Source organism: Typopeltis vanoorti, chromosome 8 (assembly GCF_054136105.1).
Source record: "Typopeltis vanoorti isolate ZY-2024b chromosome 8, IOZ_Tvanoo_1.0, whole genome shotgun sequence".
In the NCBI taxonomy this organism is placed as follows: domain Eukaryota; kingdom Metazoa; phylum Arthropoda; class Arachnida; order Uropygi; family Thelyphonidae; genus Typopeltis; species Typopeltis vanoorti.
Window position 1 is genome coordinate 3,604,217 of NC_143556.1, and position 14,136 is coordinate 3,618,352.

The following is a 14,136-nucleotide window of genomic DNA, read 5'->3' on the forward strand; positions in this document are numbered from 1 at the left end:
TAGTATATTTCTGGTTATGTTGAAATTCCTGCAAGTTCCAGTATAATTCTAAGACCAAATGATTCTAAGATAAAACTTAATTTCCCACTTCTCTACTAGTACAGAAAATAGTTTCTGTGCTAGTATGTTAGATATCAGTTAAACATAAGTGACTTTTACTGTATCAGAACTTGAATAGAATTGACAAACACTCCCAAAGAAGTATACAAAATGATATCATATAAGTTAACTAGCAGAGAAGCGGGAAACCAATAACGTGTTGTTAGAATTATGTGGTCTTTATACTGGAACTCATAAGAATAAATTATTATTACCACTACTATCACCAACCATTAGATTTGGCAAATAACAGCATACTGGGGGTTTCAAAAAATGTCAGAGTGTGTTAATGTTTATTCTGGCATTTCCCTATCTTACGTGATGGTAGTGTGAGGGTGCCACAAAGACATGAGATAATTTAGGATGCCTTCAGAAGAAATATTTCAGAAACACCCACTGGTATACACTGTGCATTGCTCAAAAAAGTCCAAGTTTCCAGAACTATCATCCCAACGATCAGTATAGCTCCTCTATGCAGATAATGATTTATAAAGCAGCCTAGACTAATAGAACATGGCTAATAGGAATACTATAAACATTACAATATTATTTAAAATTGAACTGTTTAAAAGTATATACCATGATGCTCTAGTTATTCTGGCATATCCTACTAAATTACAGAGATCACAAATCAACTCTTCCTGATTTTGCAGAGCTAAAGCATCCAAGCATCATCAATGGCAGGTCAAAGAGACCAGAAATTCCTTCAGTATCATTTTCTGTAGACATAAGCTTTTCAAACAATGCTCCTTCAAGGTCCACTATCTTCTGGATCAAAAAACATATCTGTGGTGAAGTCTTGAAGCACATCCAATGCTTCAGTAGTTGCAACCTCTTGAGATGATTGTAAAGGATCTGCTTCTGTTTTCTGAGAAGCTTACGGGCTACAGGTGACAGGGGCATTTGTAGATGATGACCCCACCTGGTGTTGAGCTGCCTTTCTGGGAGAATGCCTTGTTGCTATTCGAGGAAGTAGTGGTGAAGAGGTATCCATTGGATCTTCTTTGGGCTCAACTTTGTGTTTTCTTTGGTGTAGTCGTCTACATACCGCCTGAGTTAAGTTTAATGTTCTCTTTCCTCCAATAGTTTGCCTTGTTAGTCTACTGTAAGTAGGAGGCGTAGAGTTTGCATCCTCCATAGAATTTTGATTTTTGTCATCTGTCTTTATCATAGATGAATTATCTGATTTTAATTTAACCTTTTTAGCAGGAGATTCTTGATGTGTCTTACACTCCAGTTCATGCAGTGCCATTTGCTGCACCTCAATTGCAACAGGCTGAGATGTACTTGCATCTCAATTGACTCTATATGTACAGTGAATTATTAGATTTCAAATGAATATAATATTTTTTAAGAGTGAGAACCTCATCAGACATTGGAACTTCTAAATGAGTACCAGAAGGTGCTTCCACAGAAAGGAGAGTGTCACCTTCAAAACACTGACATACATCTTCATGAGTGACAAAAGGAAACTTGCACTTTATTGGTTCATCTGTAATATTGTAAATGCTCTCCTGAACCCAAGAATGATGATCTAATTCTTTTTCTTTCTCCTCTAAAAATTCCAGATCCTTCTTTATTGCAATCAGTTTATCAGAGATTTCCCTTGTATTATATCCAGGTCCAGCACCTTTCCACTGAATGCTGTTCTTAATTTCTTTTCAATTAATCCAATTCCTTCTAACACACTGGTTATATCATATATTCGTCTTTACTGCCAAACAGCCAAGGTATCCGCAGCCACTTTGAGATCCAAAATTTCATCTTTTGCTTCTTGTAATACGAAACAAACTTCATAGTAAGCAAACCCAAACTTTTCTCATGCCTACTTGGTGTGTTACTATCAGCCATCTTTGTTATAGTACAGCCTTTCCATACAGTTTCTCCTAAGAACTACCACCTATAGTTGTTCAAAAAACACAAAAATGTTCTTTTTTCCTGATTGCCTATCCACATATGATACTGATGTACTACAAGTTTTGCAACATTTCCTGTTTGAGGTTAATAATATATAACAAAATGCATAATGGACAGAGATTATAAGGTATTAGTATTAATAACAATATTAATGAACATCAATAATTTAAATAATATTACCTGTTGAGGACTTTGTGTGAGAGAATAAAACTGGCCTGGCTCTCTGGTAGGAACAACAAATTCCTGGGCACCCTGAAATGTAGGTTTAATTTCATTGTTCCATAAAAGAATGAAATATGCATTTACTACGTGCAATTATCAGCAAAGAGAAATTAAAAATAATAATTATTAACTAGTTCCACATATAAAGATGTATACATTAACAGACAAAATCTTTTCAAATCATTAATTAGTACACTAAAATAGAAATATAACAAACTGCAGAAAAGAAAACAAGTACTCAAAGTAATATAAAAGATGCTAAAAAAAATAAATAAATAAAATAAATAAAAACCATACAGATTGTTCCTTCAAATCAAATAGAGGAAACACAAGAATTATACAAAAATAAAAGAAATATAATTAAAATCACAGTAAATAAAGCTCACCAAGATATTAAGAAAATTAAATAATGAAAAGTCTACAAGAGAGAGAGAGAAATAAGCACAAATCAATATGATACAAGAGAAAAACAATGGATGGGACGTAATATTAATTTTTTAAAACCAAATAATAGTGAAGAAATCAATGTGTGTATGTATACAGAATCAATTACAGTGGAAGAACTAAAATAAGCAATAAAAATATCAAAAACAGAAAAGAAATTGAATAAGATGGCATAAATACAGAGCTTTGGAAGTATTTGTGGAGAATGTTTATATCAAAATTCCAAAGGTTAACTGAAAAGGAATGTTAAAGGAAATGTAAAGTACCACCAGACTACTTAAATGTTCTATATTGAAGAAGGAGACAGAGATAACTGGGAATGAAAGAGAAACAAGCTTATTAAATACAGGTTACAAAATTATCCTCAACTTCCTGGATAATTAACTACAGTAACTTGTAGTTAATTATACTTATTAAATATTATTATTTAATATTATCCTCTCAAAGCTATATAACTGAGAGGAGACATCCACATTGCCTTTAAAGGAATGCGGAGAACCGATCAGGGCTTCGACCTAAGGGCCAATCCTCACCTTCTCGTGGTGCACCCTGTTAGGTATCTACCTGGATACGGAACGAACAAAGATGGGTTGGCAATTTGGAATTTAGCCAACCAAACTGTATTCTTATTGGCTTAAACCAAAATAAAAAATGGTGGTAAAGCATGACAGAATTTCATGCCAATGGAGGTGTCGCTCAGTTAAACAATACCCCATTATTTTTGCCAGGGAACCAGGGTGAATAGCGAAAAGTCAGCTACTGGAACAAATCTGAAACATATCCCAACTCAACATCACCACAGTTAAAGATCAGTACTATCAACATAAGAAGCCTGAATGGCAAAGAAATGAAGCTAGCTGAGGAATTAGATAAGTACCAGATTGACATAATTGGGGTGACTGAAACAAAAAAAAAAAAAAAGACAAAAACTGGTTAGATCTTTCTGAGCAATAAATACAAAATGTTATATTCAGGCAATGACAATCAAGGAAAAGAAGGAGTAGCCATAGTATTCAACACTAAATAAGAGGTTAATCTTCTTGAATGGCAGGCATTCTCAAGTAGAGTGATGTGGGCAAATATGAGAATGGGAAACTGGACAATGAACCTTATTTGTGCCTATGATCCCATGGAAGGTTCTACTAGAAGTGGATGAATTTTTTGATGGTTTAGAGAAAGTAACTGACACAATGAAAAAGGAAAAGTTGGTCCTTGTTGGGGATCTAAATAGTAGAGTAGGAAATGATTATCAGTCATACAAAAATATTTGGTGAAAATTTGGAGAAAAGAGCAAAGCTAATAATAATGGCAAATACCTGTTGGATTTCTGCTCAGGACATGGACTGGTTATTACTAACACCATGTTCCAACATAAAAAATGTGCACAAATTCACATGGAGAGAAGAGGCAAGGAATAAGAAAAGTCTCATTGACTATGTAATTGTTGATAGTGATGTTTTCTCCCTGGAGCAGGACATCAGGAGTACAGAGGATTTGAAATTGGAAGTGATCACTGTTTAGTCTTGAGCAGGATAAAATTGAATTTCATATTGAAAAGAATAACATGTAAGAAAGTTTTAAAGTGAATAGAAGTTGAGCAGCTCTCAGATGTCAATGGTAGAGTAGAATGCACAAAGATTATTGAAGAAAAAATTAAAGAGTTTGAGATCAGCAACCAAACCTTGGAGATTCAGTGGCAAGCCTTCAAGAAAACACTGATTGATCAGTCAGAGAAGCATGTGGTGAGGTTGTCTGCAAGGATAGAAAAATCAGAACTCCATAGTGAACACAGGAAGTTAGAGGCAGGGAAGGAAAAGAAGAAAGCATATCAAAAGTTCCTGGCAAATAAGTCAGCTTGTGCTCTTAGAGAATACAGTAAGAACAAATGTAAGCAAGTTAAACACTGTGTAAAACTAGCTAAACAAAAGTCATGGGAAGAACATAGAAAATAAATATCAAGAAGTTGGTAAGATATTCTGGAGGTTGTTGAATAAGCTTAGAAATGGAGGAAAAAGTGCTATAAAAGGAGTTAGAGATGATAAAGGTGACATGAAAATGGTAGAAAAAGATATCCTTGAAGTATGGAGTATTTACATCAAAAAATTGCTAAATGAAACAAGCAGTAATAGCACAGTGGTAAAAAAACACTCAACAGGCATAAATTCATCAAAGGTATAAAGTATAACAAAAGTATGGTGGTATAAAAGTCTTACAATGGCTGCACTGCATAGTTCAGAAAGCCTGGACAGAGGGACGAATTCCAGATGATTGGAGTAGAGCTCTCATAGTACCCATATATAAAAAGGGAAATAAAACTGAATCTGAGAATTACATAGGTATTTCTCTACTGAGTGTTTCTGGGAAGATTTATACCAGTATACTTGAGAAACAGTTGAGAAGGATTGTGGAAGAGAAGCTTGACGAAGAACAAGCTGGATTCAGGCAAAATAGAGGCTGTCAGGATCAGATTTTCACTTTACGACAAACAGTTGACAAAGCATGGAAATAAAACAAAGATCTGTATTTAAGTTTTGTTGATTTGGAAAAGGCATATGACAAGGTTCAGAGAAACTATTCAAAACACTACAGTTGTATGGTGTCGGTGGGGCATTATATCAAGCAATACTTAGTCTTTATTTGAGTTGTAAGTCAGCAGTTAGAATTGAAGGAAGTACAGGAAGATGGTTTAATGTTAAATCTGGTGTGAGACAAGGATGTACATTATCCCCTCTGTTATTCATTATATATATGGATCACATTATGAAAGTGGTATTAAACATGATATCAGAATTGGAGATGTTAATGTCAGCTCTTTGCTTTATGTGGATGATATTGTACTTCTAAATAAATCCGATACAAGTTTGCAAGATTCCCTGACTAAATTGAATAACTGTTGTAATAGATATGGTATGAAGGTGAGCATTAAAATGACAAAGACCATAAAAATAGGTAGAATTGTTGAAAATGTCAACTGTGTTGTGTACGGGGAACCTGTGGAACAAGTAAAACATTTCAGCTACTGAGGCATGATTTTTAGTGAAGATGGTAAATGAAATATGGAAATAGACAACAGTCAACAAAGCTGGTATGGTAGGAAGTCAACTGGATAAATTCATATGGAATAAGAGAGAAATTAGTAGGAACACTAAATTAGCTGTATACAAAACAGTATTCAAACCAGTTTTAACTTATGGATCTGAGAGCTGGGTCAGAAATAAAACACTTGACCAAAGACTAGAAACTGCAGATATGAGAGTCCTGAGAAAGATTACAGGCGTGAACAGATGGCATCAATGGCAATATCATATTAAAAATGAGGATATTAGGAAAGAACTTGACATTGTCAGCATCTAGGAATATGTTAGCAGAGCTAATCTCAGGTGGTATGCTCACTTAAATAGAATGGGCGAAGAAAGATTAGCAAAGCAAGTGTTCTCTTCCAGGTTGGCAGGAAAAGGCCCCAGAGGAAGACCAAGATATAGGTAGATTGATACTGTACAAAGTGCCTTAGGCAATAGAAATATAAGATCTGATAATGTTGGAGTCTTGACAAGTAACAGATTGATTTGGAGGAAAATTGTAGATAGGAAGTTAATAATGATGTAAATTTTTCATGTAGTACTATCATATCCTGTACACCCTTTGAGGGTACATGGCAGGAATTTAATGATAAACCTTATGATGAGTAATCACATTTGGCATAGTTCACTAAATTTCAATGGGATAATCTGTCAGAAACCTTTTCTTGGATCCAGAATGAATAGAGTATACAGATCAGTGGCATATAGTGGGTATTCCAGTGAGTGTGCTTCAGTAAGGCAACATTATTCAAAATCATTAAATTTGTATAAAAAAATTACTTTATTAAGAAAAAAACTGTTCTATTTATATCTTTAATTTTTCATTTCCAAGATGAAAACACTACATAATTTTGGAAGAGGCAAATTTTTTTTTTAAAGCCTTTAACAATTTTTAACTTGAACTCATATTCACCGTTTAAAAAAGGTGTGCACAAATTATCTTTAATACTGTTTTGAGTTGTTAAGAAGGATAAAAATAAATTTGGTTTAAAGAAATACACAGTTATCTAACAGGAAAACACAAGAAACAATTAACTGCACTTCACTTTCTGCTGCAAGTAATCTACTAAGTAGAACTATGCTATCTGTGCTGTTATGAGGCCGCATCCCTTTAATTCCCGCACAAATTCCAGTCCATGTGAATGCACTAGTAAGTATGTTACTTAGTCTCACTCACCTTTAGCTGTTAAAAATGCATGCAGATGCTTCATCACAGGATACATGAAGAGAATCACATTACTTTCTCTTCATACATGACTAGTTAAGGCATGCTTCAACAGCAATGCTTGCCTTATCTGATTTATAGCTATACTGTAAATGCCCTGATATTTGTAACAGTTCATGACTATTTATTTCAAATAAATCATCATCATCATCAAATTCCTGCTATGTACCCTCAAGGGGTGTACAGGATATGACAGTACCACATGAAAAAAATTACATAATTATTAATTTCCTATCTACAATTTTCCTTCAAATCAGTCTGTTACTTGTCAAGACTCCAACATTATCAGATCTTATATTTCTATTGTCTAAGGCACTTTGTACCATATCAATCCACCTATATCTTGGTCTTCCTCTGGGTCGTTTTCCTGCCAACTTGGCAGAGAACACTTGTTTTGCTAATCTTTCCTTGCCCATTTCCTTGCCCATTTAAGTGACCATACCACCTGAGATTAGCTCTGATAAAAGCATTCCTGGATGCTGACAATGTCAAGTTCTTTCCTAATATCCTTTTTAATATGATATTGCCATTGAAGCCATCTGTTCACGCTTATAATCTTTCTCAGGACTCTCATATCTGTGGTCTCTAGTCTTTGGTCAAGTGTTTCACCTCTGACCAGGCTCTCAGATCCACAAGTTAAAACTGGCTTGAACACTTTCTTGTATACAGCTAATTTAGTGTTCCGACTAATTTCTGTCTTATTCCACATGAATTTATTCAATTAACTCCCCACCATACCAGCTTTGCTGAATCTGTTGTCTATTTCTATATTTAATTTACCATCTTCAGTAAACATCATGCCTAAATAGCTGAAATGTTCTACTTGTTCCACAGGTTCTCCATTCACAACACAGTTGACATTTTCAATCATTCTGCCTATTTTCATTGTCTTTGTCTTTTTATTGCTGACCTTCATACCATATCTATTACAACAGCTATTCAATTTAGTCAGAGAATCTTGCAGACTTGTAGCAGATTTATTTAGAAGTATGACATCATCTGCATAAAGCAAAGAGCTGACATTAACATCTCCAATTTTGATATCATGTTTAATACCACTTTCCTTCATAATGTGATCCATATAGATAATGAATAACAGAGGGGATAATGTACATCCTTGTCTCACACCAGATTTAGCATTAAACCATCTTCCTGTACTTCCTTCAATTCTAACTGCTGACTTACAACTCAAATAAAGACTAAGTATTGGTTGATATAATGCCCCATTGACACCATATAACTGCAGCGTATTGAATAGCTTCTCTCTTGGCACCTTGTCATATGCCTTTTCCAAATCGACAAAACTTAAATACAGATCTTTGTTATATTCCCATGCTTTCTCGACTATTTGTCGTAAAGTGAAGATCTGATTCTGACAGCCTCTATTTGGCCTGAATCCAGCTTGTTCTTCACCAAGCTTTTCTTCCACAATTCTTCTCAACCGTTTCTCAAGTATACTTGCATAGATCTTGCCGGAAACACTCAGTAGGGAAATACCTCTGTAATTCTCACATGCAGTTTTATTTCCCTTTTTATATATGGGTACTATGAGAGCTCTACTCCAATCATCGGGAATTCGTCCCTCTGTCCAGGCCTTCTGAACTATGCAATGCAGCCACTGTAAGACTCTTATACCAACATACTTCAGCATTTCTGGTCGAATATCATCTACTCCTGATGCCTTTCCACATTTCAAGCCTTTGATGGCTTTTTCTACTTCAAGTATGGATATGTATTCCTGACTGCATGCCTGGTCAGTGTTTTTTAACACTGTGCTGTCATCACTGCTTGTTTCATTTAGCAGTTTTTCAAAGTAATTACTCCATACTTCAAGGATATCTTTTTCTCCCGTTTTCATGTCACCTTTATCATCTCTAATTCCTTTTACAGCACTCTTTCTGCCATTCATAAGCTTCTTCAACAACCTCCAGAATATTTTGCCACCTTCTTGATATTTATTTTCTATATTCTTGCCAAAATCCACCCATGACTTTTGTTTAGCTAGTTTTACACAGTGTTTAGCATTCTTGCATTTGTCTCTATATTCTCTAAGAGCACAAGCTGACTTATTTGACAGGAACTTTTGATATGCTTTTTTCTTTTCCTTCACTGCCTCTTTAACTTCCTGTGTCCACCAGGGAGTTCTGATTTTTTTATCCTTACAGACAACCTCACCACATGCCTCTCTGGCAGAATCAATCAATGTTTTCTTCAGAGTTTGCCACCGAATCTCCAAGGTTTGATTCCTGTTCTCAAACTCTTTCATTTTTCCTTCAATAATCTTTGTGTATTTTAGTCTACAGTTCACATCTGAGAGCTGCTCAACTTTTATTCGCTTTAAAACTTTCTTACGTTATTCTTTTCAATTTGAAATTCAATTTTATCTTGCTCAACTGATATAAATAAAAAAATAAAATAATTTCAAATAAATAACAGCTTAAAAATTATTTCTTTCTGAATTTTCCAGGTGTGCAGTGCACACCTAGTACAACATCCAGATTATATGGTCCTGATATAGATTCTCCTTATCAACTTTTGCTGTTACTCTGTTATAAAATGCAACAATTACCATGACTACCTATTAAAAACACCATGCTGAAGAAGAATCATGTTCCCATTCACCCACTCCTGTGTCCTAGTGCAACTTCTCTGAAACCTTACAACCACACAAATGTAAATTGATGTGTAATCCAAAGCATGTATGCTTTTGTTGCACCTTTGTGAATGGTATTATTTTTAACTTCCTTCCAATGCCAGCATCCTTCCAAGAGCAAGAATTTCATTAAATATTCCAAATGAAATAAATAAAAGCATCATGCCTGATAAATATTATTGTAATTAAGTGATATTTTGTTAAGTAATCTCACATCTATGAGTAATCTGACTAAAGAAAAATTACAACGTAAAAGCTAAAAAAGATCACAAGACCCTCCCTCTATAGTAAACTCTTTTAAATACAGATATCCAAAGAATTTTACAATGGGGAAAAATAGAGTCAATTTCAATCCATCTAAAAGTGATACCAGTCTATATCATATTAAAAAAAAAATCCTTCTCACTTGATCATATATTTAACAACTACTAAGTCTTTAGCCAACATCACAAGACTGTTTTCATAATGAGAGCCGTCTCAGCATCTAAAAAATTGGACTTTTTCTTCCTGGCAATGGAATATTGCTCCCATGATTGCAGAGATGTTCCAAAATTCCAGATGCTACTTCACAAAGATACAATTAGACTGATTAACTCCATTCCATAGTGCATATGCTCAGTCTTTATTCTGCATTCTTTCTATTGATACCTACATAATACCCACAGTGTTTGTGACTGTATCTATAGTTCTTCCACACTCTTCAAAAATTATGAATATTCAAGCTGAATCACCAAAATTTACATTCCACCTTTAAACTAAACACATTAATCTTTCTTTTCACTCTATCCTATTGGTGCTGTTCTGCATAATGGAATATCTATTTCAGTATTTCCTAGCAATATACATGTTAAATCATTCAAGAACAATCATAAAGAAATTTCTCCTATCTACAAGAGTGACTTAAAATTTTTTTGTCAGAATACAGAGTTTAACCCTTTGTGGGTTAAATGATCTTAAACGATCTTCTCTGGGCAAAACAAACTGATAGTTTTCTCTACAAATAACAGCTTCCACCCCCACCTCCTTGGATGCGAAATGCTTGACAACCAGATACTGCCAGGTCTGAACTGGGTGAAAGCGAAACTACATCTCCAGTTTCATGATTTTTTTTTTCTTGCATTCAAAGTGATATGTGAAATTGGCCATTATCTTGTTGGAAAAACATCTACTTTGACTACTTGGTACTAGGGAGTGCTAAGTTGTTAAGAACAGGACAGTTGCCTCTCACTATAGCAAGCTCATAGAGAATAAGAGACCATGGAAATAGTTTGTTAATGTGAATTTTTTTTAGCACAGCATTGTATCTATGAAGCTTTGGCTGGAACTTTTCAGTAGTTTGTTATAGGAATGTTTGCTATAGTGAAAGTTACTGTATTTGGCAGTTAGTGATACACTCTTCTGAAATCAGCTCAAAAATGAATTATACCAGCAAAATTCCACTGAAGCATATTATGGCTGTGTTCTCAAACTGATCTTGTACAAAGATAGCAATACTTTAACCAAGTTGATCCAATCTGTTTGACAAATGCTTACATCCTTGGAACTTTTGTCTTATGGAATGGAACTAATTCTCTACATCACTGGCATGATGTGGTGGTGTCAATTAGCATGGAACAGTTTGACAATTTTTTTTTGTCAAATGTTGGCTTTCAATAAATGGAAGTAACTCGTGGATGTAGATTGTATATATTAGATGAAAAAAGTAAATGTGTCTATATAACAAACCAAAAATGAAGGCTGAAGGTGTCTTCTAAATGTTCTAAATAAATGTTAACAAGGGTGGGGTAGAGTAGATTTCCCATTGTGGTTCCTTCAACTTGACTGTGAAACTTATTTTGAAAAATAAAATATCTGGAGTGCATAACAAAGTTGAATAATTTTACTATATCCTATGGAAACTCTCTCGTAAAGTAGATGTAGTGTATCCTCAAGTGGAACATTAGTGAAGAGAGATTCTATATCAAAGATTACTATTATATCAGTGGGCTGTAGGGAAACATTTTTCACTTTATGTAGAAAAATCAGAAGAAGTTTTGTGAATGAACATGAGTTACCAATTTGAGCTTTCGATAGGTGTGCTAAAAATTAGACTATTAGGTAAGTAGGTGAATCTATGTAGTCAACAATGAAGATGATGTTATAAGCTTCAATAAACACACCATAGAAAAACTTAAAATGTATTTTGCTAGAACCAATGGGTTCTATGGTTTACCTAAGATACATAAGGAAAACATTCCTCTTCATCCAGTTATCAACTGCATAGGGACTCACAACATGGGTTTCCAGTGGGACTGCAATATGCAAGCCCCACATTATCTGAACCAACATGCAGTGTCATCTTCAGTTGTGCAAAAAGTGTATACAGTGGGACATGGAAACTTGGAAAGCTGTGTTATGGAGCAATGAACATGCTAAGCCCTCTATACCCACACACTAGCACAACTGAACAAAAAACAAAATACATAATATGAATTGTTCGTAAGTATTTACATATCCTTCTAAGTACTAACGAGTTGAATTCCATACACTACATTCATCCAGTCCTTATTTGATTCCTTTGTCTACACAGTAATGTTCCTTTTCTTCTGCCTGTATGCCTGTTCTTTTTTTGTCATTGATATTCTTTATCCTTTGAATTCCATTATTCAGCAACATGGTAGACTCGGCCATTCGACAGATGCTTTCTCTGTTCAGCTCCCCACAGTAACTTGTACTGACTCCATACGCAAGATGCTCCTGTGACAGACAATAGACTTCGCATGGTGGTGGACCCAGGGAAGAGACGGATAAGAACCCTAAGATGATTTCCTTCTGACAACCGACAGTGGACCTCACATGGTGGTGGACCCAGAGAAAAAGGGCCAAAAGACCCAAGGCGCTTTCCTTCCTGCCGCAAGAGCTTATATAGGCCTGGACTTCACGTAATATGCATGTGGATCTCTCGAAATTTCCACATTTGGAAATGTACTAACATCGAGACATGATGATGTCACACTTCATGCACCACACATTTGTTTAACAATTATTACATGCAAAAAAATTTTAGTAATTACACAAAGAATGACAATTCTTTATATATATTTTTCCTTAGACAAAAGTTGTAAAATGAACATGATACAATGTTAATTATGTGAGATTTTATGTCCCAACACTTAACTGACCTCCACAGAGCCCTAATTTCGACCCTATTGAACATCTGTGGAATGAACTGGAATGTTGGGTGAGGTCAAGGTACGTCTGTCCAGGACCAGGGCCTACAGGAAGAATGGTCCAAAATTCCCACTGATCACCATCACACACACACTTATAGAAAGTATGCTCTGTAGATTGCTGCAGTGATTGCAGCAAAAGGAGGTATTACATCTTATTAAGGTGGGTGCCATGGCTGTTTGTTCCTTAAATTATGGTGTCTGTTGACTTATTTCCAAGCAGTGCATATTCTTCTCCTTTTTCAACCTAAATATATCCCCAATTTTCTCCATTCCACTCTCTTTCCAGCTTTTCTTATCACTGCATTCAGTCAATGTTAACAATTTCACCTTGCTACTTCTTCCTTGGCTTCCCTCTTTGTCTACTGTCATCCATAGGTATCCATCGTGTTAATAATTTAGACCACTCTGTTTAGTGGCCTCTCTATCTTGTTTATCTGGTTTTTGGTCATTTGGTTTATCTTGTTATGTGCCCAGCCTATCTACATTTTGAATGCATAATACGTTTGACACCTGTTCTTAGTCTTATCAAATGGGAGGGTATTCTGTCTCTTAAGTGTCAAACCAAGCATATGCCTTTCCATTCTTCTGCAGGTAAGACACATTGGCCAAAAGCTTTATTTTCAAACTAATGGAGATATCACTGTTGAAGATATCTTTCATTCTTCCAAAAGTCATCCAACCTAGTTGTATCATTTTATTGCTTATAGCCATCCATCTTTAATTTTAATGATTTGTCCAAGATAAACACAAATATATTCCATTCAATTCTTCTTTTGACATAATTCTTTTTGGTGTTAAACTGTCATTTATATATATATATATATATATATATTTTTTTTTTGACCCAATTTGACTGGATACTTGAACTCTCTTAATTTTATTTCCAGATCACTGTATCGTCTGCCACGAGAATTATGTCATGAGCAAAAGACAGATGAATTAGAATCTTTCTGTTAAATTTCAACTCCTCCATTTTTCCAATTCACAACACTCCACACACAATCTTTTTTTAAAGATGATTCTAGAATAGCTGAAGTTTTAATAGAATCAAATGCTTTTTCCATGTCCATGAAGGATAGAAAAGGTTTCAGTTGTCCTTTCTATAATTTATCTAAGAGTATGGATATGATTAATGGTACTATAATTATGTATAAACCCTGCCTGCTCCTCTGACTGCATATACTGAAGCTAATGTATTATTTTTTATTTATTACTTTTGTAAATATTCTGTATACTGCTGATAATAAACTAATGGGCCTGTAATTTTTGTCATTTTCACCTTTT

General features: G+C 34.7%; 1 protein-coding gene across 1 annotated transcript in view; it reads right to left on the reverse strand.

The window, feature by feature from the left end:
- Positions 1 to 14,136, reverse strand: part of AspRS-m (aspartyl-tRNA synthetase, mitochondrial) — a 191,080-nt gene that overhangs the window by 105,303 nt on the left and 71,641 nt on the right. Inside the window, exon 7 of the mRNA XM_090397050.1 lies at positions 2,197 to 2,268. Coding sequence (XP_090253176.1) covers positions 2,197 to 2,268 — 72 coding nt within the window. The remainder of the gene's footprint in view (positions 1 to 2,196; positions 2,269 to 14,136) is intronic.